Consider the following 14,119-nt stretch of genomic DNA (forward strand, 5'->3'; position numbering starts at 1 on the left):
TTGCACATGCTATAATTAAAGAGGCACACCTGTGCAGCAACAAATACCAAATTGTTCGAAATAATTCATTATTATTATTATTATTATTATTAGCAGTAGTAGTTATAGTGGTGGTATTGTTATCATCTGTGAATTCATGTTAAAAGTTTAGAATTGTCAACCTGGCATAATATATACTTCACATGTTCTGTATACTTAGGCAGCGCTAACACGTTGTTCTCCCAAGTGTGTGTGTGTGTGTGGCTTATGCGCCAAAAGCTTCGATCCGTTCCGTACGTGTTTTGAATCCGGCATGCATGGCATGTGTTCATATCCGATTATGGTAGATCCGATTAAAACAGCTGGGGTACACGGTTGTTTCAGTGACAAAAAACTATCACGGAGAAATGTGTATAGCGCAAAACACTGGTCCTAAACCCCGCGAGAGGCAAAAATCTTTACTTTTGGTCGTTTTCGGTGACTGCTGTAAAAGTCCAGTCCGCGTTTTGCACTGAACTGTAGGGGCCGGTTGATGAGATCGCCGTTTTGTTGCCGTCTTCTCAACATTGCGTGTGCAGTTTGCACTTACCTTAATGTGTACTGGAAACGCACCTGTTGCACTACTCTTTCGGCTCGCAAAACTTGGAACCGTGGAACTTTTCTGGATTTAGAAATACGTAAGTGTGCTGATTACACTCGATTTTGTGCTTTCTGGAAGTAATTTTATGTAGCTACAGATGTCTGCGAGAAAGTTGTCTTGTCGTGTGTACATGTGTGGCGATACAACTGTACCCAGAAACAGTGGCAGTTTAAATGTTTATTTCATACCTCGTTTAAAGTGGCCGTCTGGCCCGTAGCTACTCGCAAACAAAATTGCACTATCCACAAATTATTGTGACATCGTTCATTGTGTAGCCTATATCCGTGGTTGTCATTAGCCTACAATGTCAAATAAATATGCTAAATTTCAGGCCATGTGTAGACTAATTAAATAAACTTCTTGCTAACATTCCGTAGGCTAATAGGCTACTCTGTAATAAAAATATAAATCATTGAGTAACGGGCTTGGAATTTTAAATTAAAAAAACTTTTGCAAGGAATCGGTGCCGTATAGATCAATTCACTGCTTCTCCCGACTTATTTGCTATTATAACATATAAACGTCAAATTGAGGAAAAAAATGTAGTAAAATATTAATGTGACAGACACCTAGCATTCTCGTTCTTGGTATTTGATGGTTTTCATTAACACTAGAAACAACGGCATGGACTGATGTCGAACTAGTTGTTTTGCGTCTTCTCACTTGTTTAAATGCAATGATACTTTCATGCGGGAGATAAGAGCCTTTGTTCTGTCAATTCTCAAGAAACCGCCGATGTCAGATGTGCATCCTGTTTGTTCAACAAAACTCTGACCAAGTTTACCACGCTATGGGGTTACACTACATTGAAACATTGTAAACAAGCAACCCAGGTGTCAGTATCCGTGTTTTGAATTGTTGGTGTTATGATCAACGCCGACAATCCGTGGGCATAAATTAAAGTCTGTTTAATCTAGGCTAGTTCAAATAATAAATTAGGATTTTATTCATTTTTTTTCAGTAACCCGGGGATCAAGCCATTGAGCGCCAAATGACTCAAAAGGTCTGAGAAGAACTCAAAAACATAACGAGCTTCATATTCCTTTAAAATCAGTAGCCTACACTGAGCTAAAGCAAAAACGGATTTGTTCAACACATAGGCGTACGGGTTGCCGCTTCCTCTTGAATTCAGTTTGAAACTCTGCTGCATTTCAATTTTAGCTCGTGCCTGCCCATTTACGGCGGAATAATTTCTTAATATGGCTGGTGTTCATTTCTCTTTCTGATATAAGTTTTAGGATGGCATCATTGATACAACCGTTTATTATTATTTTATTTTACCCGTGTACGTGTAATTAATGTTAATTAATGTTTTTATGTATATTCCTAATTAAGCAAATTTATTTATGTGTACTTTTTTTGTCAAATTAGATCTCAGTACATTAAGTAATCATGATTTGCTACTCAAGTCATGACTTACTCTGACACTCGAGTGTTGTTGCTACATGAGTGTTGCTACATGTGAAGCGGTACACACCCCTCTGTGGTCGCAGGGAAGGTAGTCAACAGTGAGGTCACACTGTTCATACAGAGGCACATCCTGCTTGTTCATATTTAACTGAGCAATACGGACACACCTTTACCCCTCTGGCCCAAATAAGAACGTGCCTCAGCATGCTCCATCTTTCTCTGCACAATAATATTTCATTTACTGCAGCAGGCATCCTTTCTCAGGGCCAATACATGTGGGTACAATGTTACCCCTTTATACAGGTGGATATGTTACCTCTTTATACAGGTGGATATATTACCCCTTTATACAGGTGGATATGTTACCCCTTTATACAGGTGGATAAATTGAAGCACTCCAGTTAAATTTTTTTTGCTTGTAAAAGATGCTGCAGCCTCTGAGCGGGCCAGCTGGGATTCAAACCGGCAACCTTCTTATCTGAACTTATGCTCTTCTTGCCAAGTGATAAGATGCAGTTTCTGGACTGTGAGATGACATCTGGGCGGGGCCCTTATAGCTGTGTATGGTACTTCCTGGACTGAAGAGATCAAACTTGAAACCCTGTTGGCAAGAGAGAGGAAGTGGTGTGTGACAAATTGGTCTCTTCATCTGTCTGTCACATAACACTTCCTTGAATTTCTCATGTGTGTTTATTTCCTCCTCTTCCTCCCCTCCCTTCACTTGCTTAACCCTTTAATGCGCTTCTCACAGTGATTTTAAAATCATTTTGCATCCCTAGCAAACTTGCAAAAGGTCCTTATAGTGGAGCATTCACAAAATATGTACTAAAGTACACAATACACATAGAGAGTTTTTATTATCAACAGTGTTCTCCCTGGGCAGGCCAAAGGGACCCACTAAAAGGTTTTCTGGTGAGATATTTAGAGAATGGGATATTATTCAGGAAAATATCATTTCAGTCTAAAACGCATTTAAAGCATGGAGCTCCTTTTCCTAAACAAAAGTGTGTTGGTCATTTTAAGCAAATATAGTTGGTATCGTTCTGTCAATAACTAGGCAGTATGTCTGTCCTATTTCTGCTACCCCTGCCATAATGGCAGGAGTTGGTAAAATGGTTGGTGAACAGATTTTTTGATGTGGGTTTCATTTGTGTGATCACATAGGTTGAAGCAGGCTGTACGAAACTTGACACACATGGAGTTGTTTGTCACCCAATCGGGTTTTCTAAAACTTCCACCTTATTTGGGGAAACAAGGCCCAATGCTAACATTTTCTCCAAGGAGCACTTGTGCTCCCAAGTTGAAAAATGTAGGAGCACACCAATGCACCAATTAGTAGATGTTCTCTTAAATAATTTTCCATTCAGCACACATACATTTTCTGGGGCAAATGTTCCTAAATTATGAGCACTATAGAACCCTGGGAAACAAGTTGTGATTCCAAGGTTTCACAGAATTTGGTGTATTTGTGGGTGTACATGTATCTGTGTTTATATGATAATATATACTTCATAAGTATGTATATATATTCTTGTTTTATTGTGTATTGATTTATTATTTCTGGTGCTTTCCCTGCCCCGCCCTCCCCCCCCCCCCCCTTACCTCCATAAGGTACCCAAACTGGCCTAGACCAAGCATACAGTACTCTACACACACTGCCACGCCCTGGTGGTCACAGTCTGCCACTGCGTGTCACTATAGAGAGCAGCTGAAAGTGGCATCGGGTTTTTTTCTGTGGCGTGAGAAGAGTCTGATGCTTCCGTGTGAACTGTGAGGGGCGTCTCACCCTGCCCCTCCCTCTCCCCGGGGGTGTTGCCATGGAGGACGAGAGTACCGCGGAGTCCCTGCTTGACCTCAGCCACCTGACCGAAGAGGAGCAGACGGCCATCCTGCAGGTCCTTCTGCGGGACTCGGAGCTGAGGAGCCTGGAGCAAGGGCGTGTGAGGTCAGAGGTCACATGGGCTTGGCATGGTAGCAGGGTTACGGGAATGCGATGAGAGTACTGTGTGCTGTGTTGTTAAGTACAGTATCTATTTGTCAACTAGGCAACGCTGGTGTATTAAGGACTCATTGTAATGACTCATTATTGTAAATACCGAATGAAATGGAATATGTGCCAATTTACATTGCCATTGTCACAATTCTCTGAATTTACTTGCTCTGAATACATGGCTTAATTAGCTTAGGAATAAAAGAAGAACTTAGTGAGATGATTCAGATGCTGTAGTGGGCTGTTTGCTAATGATTGCTGAACAGGAAGTGTATTGAGGACTCTGCATTTGGTGCATTCAGGGCCGAAAGACAGCATATAACACACTTTGGCTAACAATGCAGGTCTTTAAAGGCCAGTCCAGACCAAAGATTTGTGATGTGACAAACTGCATCCGACGACTATTTGCAAAAATAATGGTTTGCAACAAACCGACCCCATTCGTGTCAAAATGACAATATGAGATGTTGTTTATGGTTACCATAGCAATTCCTTATTGGTTGTAATACTCATCTGGCAGATATCTAGGTAAATATAGCAAAAATGGAGGAAAGAGGAAAGTAGTAGCCAGAGTGAGGTGCCTGCTCTAGCAGCAGTGCTGCTAAAAAAAGCGGGGCTTTGTAAATGGAAGAGCTGAAGATCCAGACCAGCCATGGGTGCTTCAGCGCTGAGTACATGGATATGCACAGTTTTACAAGGACCTCGGTTTCCCTCATTTCTTAATGTCACCCGTCTTTTCACTGAGCTTCGCTGGTCAGCTGGAGAAATGTAACTACAGCACTGATGTACAGTGTGTTCTAAAACATGCCACCTGTGATTAGACAAGATGAATCGTCTGCAGTGACCAGCACCGGCATCAGACGTTCTGAGACAAGGCAGATCACACTGCTGCAGTTCCTCTCCATAACATTCTAAAATGGTTTTGTCATGTCACGGATCTTTGGTCTGAACTGGGCTTAAGCCATAGCATCACGTATTAAGAGGAGCGTGATGAGGCTTGTTAAAATGAATTCACGACGCAGGAATTGCAGATGACTGGTCTCTTAAATGTAACAGGAGCAGTGCCTTGTGCGTGTGGGATGGAAGGTTATCTAATTTGTGACGCCCCCCCCACTTCTCCCCTCTCCCGACCCCAGTAAACTGCAAAACTCGATCTCAGACCCACAGCAGCTGAAGTCCCTGTCGGGCGAATGGTTCAGCGAGGCCCTGGCCCAGCGACACAGGAAGCACGGCTCTGAAATTGTCCAGGCCTCCATCCGTCGCAGGAAGAGACCCAAAGGTCTGGCACTTTAATCCATGTGATGAGAAATCCACAGATACCAGTGTCCATTTCATTTTCTCTGTCTTTAAAGAAGTACCAAGATTAGGGAGGTAAACCTCATTCGTATACCATACCATTTAGTCCTGCATTTAAAGAAAGAAGGACTTACCATTCAGAGTTACTGAAATATATCATTATAGGCTATTTATTATGTTCAGGTACCCAAAGGTAAGGGTCATGTTTTACATATTTTAACACGCCTTATATGGTACAGACATTTTCAGATGTACAGATGTGGATGCAGAGTGGGAGATATTTATGCATCTTTGTCACCTCAGGGTGACCTTTAAATCTAATCGTCCCTCCTATAAAGCTAACTGGCCCTTCCTTTGCCTGCTAGATGTACCTTTGAGTGTGCTGGCAGGTGGAGGGGTGTTTGATAAACAAGGAGAGGTCAATTTGCACAATGGCACCCCGCCCAAAACTGGGCAAGAGGAGGAAGATGAAGAGGGCGGCAAAAGGTTAGCATTTCTTTATTTGTGTTTCTTTGTGTAGGTTTGTGTTTACTGTCTGATTTCATATCCGTATATCAAGTTTGTTCCTGGATTTATTTGTGTAAGTAAGTGCGTGTTGGGTTCGGTATTTGTGTATTACATTGCAGGAATTTAACAGATGCTCTTATCCAGAGCGATTTACATAGTAAATCTTTTTACATAGTATCCACTGAATAAAGGCAGGTTAAGTACCTTGCTCATGGCTACAATGCTGCCCTCCAATGCGCACAGTGCTATCATGCTCATTGTATAGTTTGTGTGTCTTTAGTGCAGTGGTGAATGTTGCCTGCCTCTCATTATGATTGACCACCCTTCCCACAGTGTTGTGTTCCCAGTACCTGCCCCCAGAGCCGTGAATGCTGCCAAGGTCAGTCCTCCTGAGGTTATGAGGTCAATCGCAGCTCACTCACAAGTAAACTAATGGCATAAAAATGTTCCTGTAAATTTTTCCTGTAAAAAAAAAAAACATCTTTCCGTGGTTATGTTTTTTCAACTATCTCTGTCAGTCGCTGTTTTAATTTTGTCAAAGAGAAACACCTGTCTATGTGTGACGACTCACAGTTGTCATTACCCATCACCATTCTCATTCTTTGAGCTCCCGTTACTTTGAAAATAGTCTTAATGGAACATCAGGGAGAGCGAATCAGATTGCTGGAAATGGCTTCATTCAGTTAAACTTCAATTTACGATGGATGTATGAATTGAGGTTGTTCTGTCGCAATGTAAAGACATGGCTCAGGTTGTCTAATCCTCCATTTGAACTCCATTTAACCTTTATGCATATAATGCCACTATCAATAAAAAATGAACTGATTCACCACAGCCACCTGTGTTTGCTTTGAAGTATTTTATGTAAAAAAAATAAAATAAATAAATAAATGTAAAAAAACATTGCAGGGAATCTGGGTTGCAGGCTATGAGAAATCAGTTGCCTATTCATGACTGGTGATTGTAGAGCAGGAATTTCTCATGCTGACATCAAATAATTAATTAATTTGTGGGGTGAGGTGCATCTTCCACTAAACTGGATTTTTACTTTGCAATAGGAATGTTTTCTGAACTCAGATGAGTAGCAGCAAATGATACGTTCAGTGTCGGTACCCTGTAATACTTTAGTGCTGCTCATTAGGCCCTTGCAGTTTAGCCCAGGTCAGCTGAAGGTGAGCTTGGACTGCTGTAGCTGACGTCATAGTGAGGTGTTTTTCTCAGCAGCAGGCTGTAGATGATACTCATGTTTCACTTACAGCTCCCTCTCGGGATGGCTTTCAGGTCCCTGCCGCATGTCGATTGCTCTCTGATTCTGGGACATTTTGGCCCCCTGGGAATTGTGCAGTTTACTCTGCTTGTTCTCTGAAGAAATCTCAGCAGGAAAGGGAGGAAGCTTGACACTGTGTAAACGCATGAATGATTTCTGCATCAAGGGCACGCAACTTCATTCATTCTGTTATGCACCAACGCAAATAAATATTTTGTTCAAGACGACCAAGAAGGGTATTTTCAAGATTACGATTTGCAAGAGTAAAGTGTCTATATATGGCTACATTGTATGGCATACATTACATCATTATTTTCTGTTCTCTTTGTTCAGAAGAGCCCAGGGACTCAAAATGAAGCTACAGCTTCCACAGGTACATGCAGGTTTTCAGGTTGTCTGTATCTGGCTTTGCCTCTCTCTGTCTCCCGCTTTGTGTTTATCTCACTCTCTCAATCCTCTCCTCTTTTCCCTCCTGTCCTTTCTTCTCACCCTCTCTGACTATTATCCTCCCCATCTATTTATATTCATCCTCTTCCCCCCTTCCTCTTTCTCACTGTTCATGATCTCCCTCTTTCCTCTTTTGTGATGAAATACTGGCAGTTTTATCTTGCATACTGATGAGAGTTCTTTGTGAGTGTGGTCATGTGATCACAGCAGTGCTGATGTCACAGTGCTTTCATCAGCGTCACCAGTTAGGAGGGTGACATAGCTGTTTTCTTATGATCCCCCCCCCCCCAACAGAATGCGTCAGCGAGCAAAATGGACAGGGAGAGGAGACTGCAGAGAAAGAGGGAGCACTGCAGAACCCCTCCCCCATCGTGCAGGTACACACACTCACCTGCTCTTTCTTTCTCTCCCATGCATACACACAACATTCCGGCACGTTAACACACACACACACACACAGGCGCAAACATAACGCTGTCAGACGCACTCTCCCCCACACTCTCTCGCTCACTCACTCAAACACGCACGTTCTCTCTCACGCTCTCGCTGCCTCACGCGCTCACTGACGCAGCGAGCGCGCCCGTGCAGGCACGCACACACACGCGCCGTCGCGCTCTGTTAGTACCGCACGCTGTTAGGCACTTTGGGGACTCGTTCCTTTAGCTCCACCCCTGCTACGTCACTCTGCCAGTCAGGGCTCTGTCCTTCGTCAGGTGACCACAGAACTGAGGTACTGGGTCGCAAGCGCAGCAGTGCTACTAAAAAACACTGACACACTCACCTACCACTCTCAAACACGAACGCACACACACACACACGCACACACTTTGAACTGTGTTTGCCGAACCAGCTTCCGTCTCTGGACACCGACCTGCAGCGTGAGTGTGTGTGATTGCGTGTGTGTGAGAGGCAGACCCTGTGCTGATTATGTGTGTATTTGGGGAAAGAAGCAGCGAGCAATTAATGCTGTGCGTTCTTTTTTCCTCCTAGAGATGTTTTTTTGTGTTTCCGGTTTTGCATCTCTGGTGTCACTGTGTCTGTGAGAAAGAGAAAGAGAGAGGGACAGAGAAAGTGACAGAGAAAGAGAGAGAGAGACAGAGAGAGAGAGTGTTATCGTGTCCTTGCTAATCGAGCATGCATCACTGTCAGTTTGCCCTTCATCAGAAAAGAGAAAAGAGACTGTGTGACTCACTGCTCATCCCCTCTGTAGGTGGACTTGGAGAAAGACTCAGATTCTGTGTCCAGCAGTGCCCCAACAGAGCTTGACCAGAACCGACTCCGAGCAGGTGGATCAACCAGCAGTCTGCACTCCAACCACGCGGTGAGTACACACACACACGCGCACGCACACACACACGCACGCACGCACGCACGCACACACATACACACACGCATACACACACACATATTAGCAAACATGCAGATATGTAGGCACACACAAACACACTGTAAACATAAACGGACACACACACAATCCTGAATATTAATATTGACAATACCTTTAAATATGATTGTGCGACATGATTCGAGCCCAGTAACTACTAGCTCTTTGAGTGTGTGTGTGTGTGTGTGTGTGTGTGTGTGTGTGCGTGTGTGCTGGATAGCTCTAAAATCTACTGTAATCTGTAGCAAAGAGCCATCTGCACCTCAGTGTCCTTGAGATGCAGGGTGAAGTGTGTGTGTGTGTGTGTGTGTGTGTGTGTGTGTGTGTCTTTTACTGCTGCTTCTGCTGACTCTCTGTGCTGAGCCTGATTGTGTATGCGAGAGAGCTGCAGCTGCAGTATAGGAAAGAGAGAGTGTGTCTTACAGTAAAGCATTGTTGCATAATAGCAGCTCCAGCATATGTACTGTTCCCTTTGGGCCAGGGACAACCAATGAGCCTGACTGTGGCTCCTCCCCCTCAGTTGAGTGACAGTGTGATGAGCCTGTCTATGGCTTTGCCCCCTCAGTTGAGTGCCAGTACAATGAACCAGTCTGTGTGGCCCTCCCCTTCAGTTGAGTGACAGTATGATGAGCCTGTCTCTCTATCTTCCTCAGCTGAGTGGTAGTATGATGAGCCTGTTCAGCTCTGGAGAGTTTGGGATGGTGGAAGTACGGGGTAGCATACAGTTTTCTCTGCACTACGACACCAAGAAGGAGGAGTTGCAGGTGCAGGTGTGTCGCTGTCAGGAGCTGGCCCACGCCCGAAAGAATCGCTCGGACCCGTGAGTGTGCACCCCCCCCCCCCGTGATGATCAGGACTAAGACAGGAAGGCATGTCTTTCATTGAGGGTTTTATGAGGACCCGGTTACTCTGTGTGCTTACAGGTATGTTAAGACCTACCTTCTCCCGGACAAGTCATCCCACAGCAAAAAGAAGACGGGTGTGAAAAAGAAGACGGTGAACCCAGTGTTTGACGAGACCCTGAAGGTGAGCTCTTACGGATGGTCCTCTGTCACGTCTGTCTGTTTGTCTGTCTCTCTCTGTTTCTTTGTCATTTTACTGTGTCTGTGAAGTCTCCCTTTCCCTGCCTGTCAGTCAGTCTGTCTTTTACCAGGGTCTGTCCGTGTATGCAGTCTTCTGCCCGTCTGCTTCATTGTGTGCTGATCTGTGTCTGATTTCCAGAGTCACAGCTGATCTGTGTCTGATTGTCAGAGTCACAGCTGTTCTGTGTCTGATTTCCAGAGTCACAGCTGATCTGTGTCTGATTGTCAGAGTCACAGCTGATCTGTGTCTGATTTCCAGAGTCACAGCTGATCTGTGTCTGATTTTCAGAGTAACAGCTGACCTGGCCTGTCTGATTTTCTGTCTGTCCACCATGTTTCTGTTTTTTTGGCCTTTTCCGCAGTGGCAGTCAGCCATTCTGTCAATATTCACTCAGTTTACCTGTCTGTCCCTCTTTTCTTAGTATAACATGAAAATGGCGGAACTGAAGGGGCGGACCCTCAACCTGTCCGTGTGGCACCACGACCCCGTGCGCAGGAACGTGTTCCTGGGGGAAGTGGAGGTGGGCCTGTCAGACTGGGACTGGAGCCAGACTGAACCGTGCTGGCACCCCCTATTGCCTCGGGTGAGTCTCTGCACCCTCCTCCCACCTCCATTCTTCTTTCTCTCTCCCTCTCCCTGTCACTCTCCTCCTCTTCACGCTGTTCTGCTGTCTGTTTACTCTTTCTCTATTTAATCCATTTTCTGTACTATCATGAGGGCTTGTCCATGTCTGGAGAGCTGCACCAGCAAGGGGGAGTTCCGTAGTGAGTAACAGCAGAGCATTTAGATAAACAATAACAATATGTAGAAAACTGCACACTACAATCAAAATGCAGTATGAAAGGTATAATTATATATCATTTAAGCCAACTATGGTATCTTGTCAGAAGTTTACCTAGCTGCACTTATGGTTCAGAATGAGATTTTGTTTTCCTTTTAGTTAGCACGTCATTATGCTGTGGCAGCTAAGAGGATTCTGACACTAAAATAAATCTCTTCAATTTTTTCCTGTCTGATGAGCATCCGTGTTGAACTTGACTTTCGCAATTTATCTGACAAACAAGGGTGATGACTCTTATAACTGTCAGACTATCAGGTCTAACTTGTTTTAAGGAAACCTTCACTTTCTGCCAGTTTGAACTTGGTGCCAATTAAATTGGTTGCAGTCTAATTCAGCAGAAGGCAGTTTTCAGGAGTGGTCAGTCTACATAACTGGTGAAGCTTTCAGTGTCGCTACTAATTCATAATGAATGCCAAATACTATCAGGTGCTTATTGGGGGTGCCTGCTTCTGAACCTGCCGAACCAGGCTGAAAGCTGATTGTGCCACAAGGCGTAGTACAGACTGTGCATAGTGCACTTGGAGAGCGCCCTGCTGATGGCAATTCTATCAAAGGTCTTGTCATTCAAGAAGTTATTGCTTCAGCTACTGCCTATTTTGGAGTTTATTTTAAGACTAAAACTCCAGTTTTGTCTCAGAATTTAGGAAATTTCCCACGCTTAACGTAGCTTACGCTCACACCTTCAGTAAGACCAAAAGTCATGTTGACGAAGACTCATGTTGTCAGTTTTTTCATTCAAAGTTAACTTATATGACAACCTGGCTTCCTTTCATAGCGTAAAATGTGAATAGTGGTGAGTGAGTTGAACTGAGAGGGATGAAGAATAAATGTGTTATGTGGTAATGTATTGTTTATGCAGTGGCATTTCTCTCCACTCTCCAATTCTCTCTATACTACTCCTCCTCTATTTTTTGTCTCCCTTTCCTACCATTTACCTTCTTTTTTCCACCTTTCCCTCTGTCAGGTTCAGATGTCTCAGGACACCATTAGCAGCCGTGGATCCCTCCTGCTGTCACTCAAGTTCACTCCAGCTGGATTTGAAGGCGAGCCCACTGAGCACTCGCACAGCCTTAACGCTCAGACTGAATTCACATTGTATCCCTAAACCCATGCTGATAAGCATGCACACACACACACACACACATACGCACACGCAGTAAACGCGCAACATTGTGTGAGACTGCTTCTCTGACTCTACTCTTTTCTGCCACCCTCAGGCAGTGGCCTGCCACTGACCGGGGAACTGCACATTTGGCTGAGAGAGGCGCAAGGACTCATCCCCACCAAAGGAGGCACTGTGGACTCCTTTGTCAAAAGGTAGAGAAGCCCTTCTTTCTGTCTGGGGAGAGCAACATGGCTTGAGAGAGATGCAGGTTATATACTTCAGCAAGTACTGTTCTTCATGGCTGCAGGTTATTTTATTGTCATATTGTATGGCAAGATTAAGTTTTTACAATAATATTTTACTCTGTCCAGGTATGTTTAATTTTATTCTTCTAAACTCTTTTTTTCTCAAACCTCACTATCTGTGTCCCACACCATGCCTTTCCCACCCCCAGCTATGTGCTACCGGATGAAAGCCGGTCGAGTCGGCAGAAGACACGGGTGATAAAGAACACAGTCAGCCCCACCTACAACCACACCATGGTGTACGACGGGTTCCAGGCTGTGGATCTGAACGAGGCTTGTGCTGAGATCACCGTGTGGGAGAAGGACACTTTCTCCTCACAGCTGCTGGGGGGAGTGAGGCTGAGCCCTGGCACAGGTACCCCAAAACCCCCCACCCCCAAATTCCGCTCTGTCACCTGCGTTCCAGAGCAGAGCACACGCCCAGAAATGCATGCACACATACAGAATGCACACATCGACGCAGATATGTATGCATGTGCCATATACACAGATATCCCTCCTCTTGCCCCTCCTCCAGGACTGAGCTATGGCCAGCCTGTGGTGTGGATGGACTCCACCGAGGAGGAGACCAACGTCTGGACCAACATGATCCAGAATCCCAACACCTGGGTGGATGCTACGCTGCCCCTCCGGACCAACCTGGCAGCCCGAAAAGAGTGACCTCCCACCTCACTGTGATGCGATGGGAATTAGGGGCGGGGTGGGGTGGGGTTTAAGAGGGGTTAGGTGTAGTGACAGCAAGGAGAAAGAGAGACTGATCATAGCAAATGTTCTGAGAATTCTTTTTTTTTTTGTATTGAGGGTGTGAAAAAAAATAGCTCTAATAATCAAATGTGTCATGCCTTTGTATGTGTAGTGCTGTCTCTGTACTCTAAATATGAGTTTGAATTCACTCTTGCCCGGGACAGTGTGGCGGTGTTTGTAAAGTAGGGATGAGGTGGTCAGAGTGTCGGTTTGGGGCAGAAAAAGGGCAAGAGAAGGTAGGCGAAAATAACACTAGTCCTCACAACTACACCTCAGGCTTCTGTCCCATCTCAGGTATGTAGCCCGTGGTAGCCCCACCTCCTGTGATTCTATCTGACTTTAGTGACTTATTAAGTGATGGATTAACTCTGCTAATAGTAACATTGCCGTACAGATAAGCTGTAGAGCTAAAGAAGTTAATTTGAAATGTTCAGGGAGTAAATGAAAGGCAAGAGTGAGAAGTCTGGCACACACGTTACCCAGTTCTACATTTCACTTGATATCTTTGTTACAGAATCAAATGTGTCCAGTTGTTTGTCTGTGTAAATGCTTCAGTGTGTTTCTCCCTCTGGAATTAAAGTGCATTGTGAACATGGTTTCTCTTGTCACTGTGTATGTGTATGTCTAGATACTGTCATTGTCATTCTTGGTTGGTATCATTGATATAAAGTACACTATGAAGTGGATAAAGCCGCTGTCTCCATAAGGAGCTATAGAACGTTCTTGTTCCGGGATATGTATTGATTATATTTTCACACCAGGAGGCGCACTTTTCGAAGCATAGTCCTTGGTTGAAATCCGATGCTCATTAGTAGATATGTAGCTACAAATCTACACAACCTCAGAGAATCAGACACAACCACATGGGTAAAAAAATTGAATGACGTTTGATAACAGTACGTGTTCAGAAAGGGCAAATAAATTCTTCTTCGAATTGGTACACAGGGGAACGCAACGAAACTGGTTTCTCTTCGTCGCTGCCATTCTTTTGGTGGCTGTTAAGATAACCGGATGTAGGGTCTCTAATTTTCGGTTTTCATACCCGGAAATGTGAAATAGGCCTGTTATTTATACCGTACCGTTTTAATTTTATATGCTGCACAACATGTCAGCTGATGTCA

General features: G+C 44.4%; 1 protein-coding gene across 3 annotated transcripts; it reads left to right on the top strand.

Moving 5' to 3' along the window:
- Positions 1-488: 488 nt before the first annotated feature.
- On the top strand, positions 489-13,594 carry sytl1 (synaptotagmin-like 1). Of its 3 annotated transcripts, XM_064347201.1 has the most exons (16): positions 489-656; positions 1,581-1,622; positions 3,641-3,974; positions 5,156-5,298; positions 5,681-5,801; positions 6,156-6,201; positions 7,423-7,462; positions 7,831-7,913; positions 8,747-8,857; positions 9,574-9,740; positions 9,844-9,946; positions 10,425-10,586; positions 11,809-11,887; positions 12,062-12,161; positions 12,404-12,609; positions 12,772-13,594. In XM_064347201.1, the coding sequence occupies exons 3-16, from the start codon at positions 3,847-3,849 to the stop codon at positions 12,912-12,914; spliced, it is 1,632 nt and encodes a 543-aa protein (XP_064203271.1). In that variant the 5' UTR covers positions 489-656; positions 1,581-1,622; positions 3,641-3,846; the 3' UTR covers positions 12,915-13,594. The 3 variants fall into 3 exon arrangements, with proteins under 3 accessions (XP_064203271.1, XP_064203270.1, XP_064203272.1); XM_064347200.1 differs by lacking the exon at positions 1,581-1,622; XM_064347202.1 differs by lacking the exons at positions 489-656; positions 1,581-1,622 and adding an exon at positions 2,461-2,653.
- Positions 13,595-14,119: the final 525 nt, after the last annotated feature.

The sequence above is a fragment of the Anguilla rostrata genome, chromosome 8, assembly GCF_018555375.3.
Source record: "Anguilla rostrata isolate EN2019 chromosome 8, ASM1855537v3, whole genome shotgun sequence".
Taxonomy (NCBI): domain Eukaryota; kingdom Metazoa; phylum Chordata; class Actinopteri; order Anguilliformes; family Anguillidae; genus Anguilla; species Anguilla rostrata.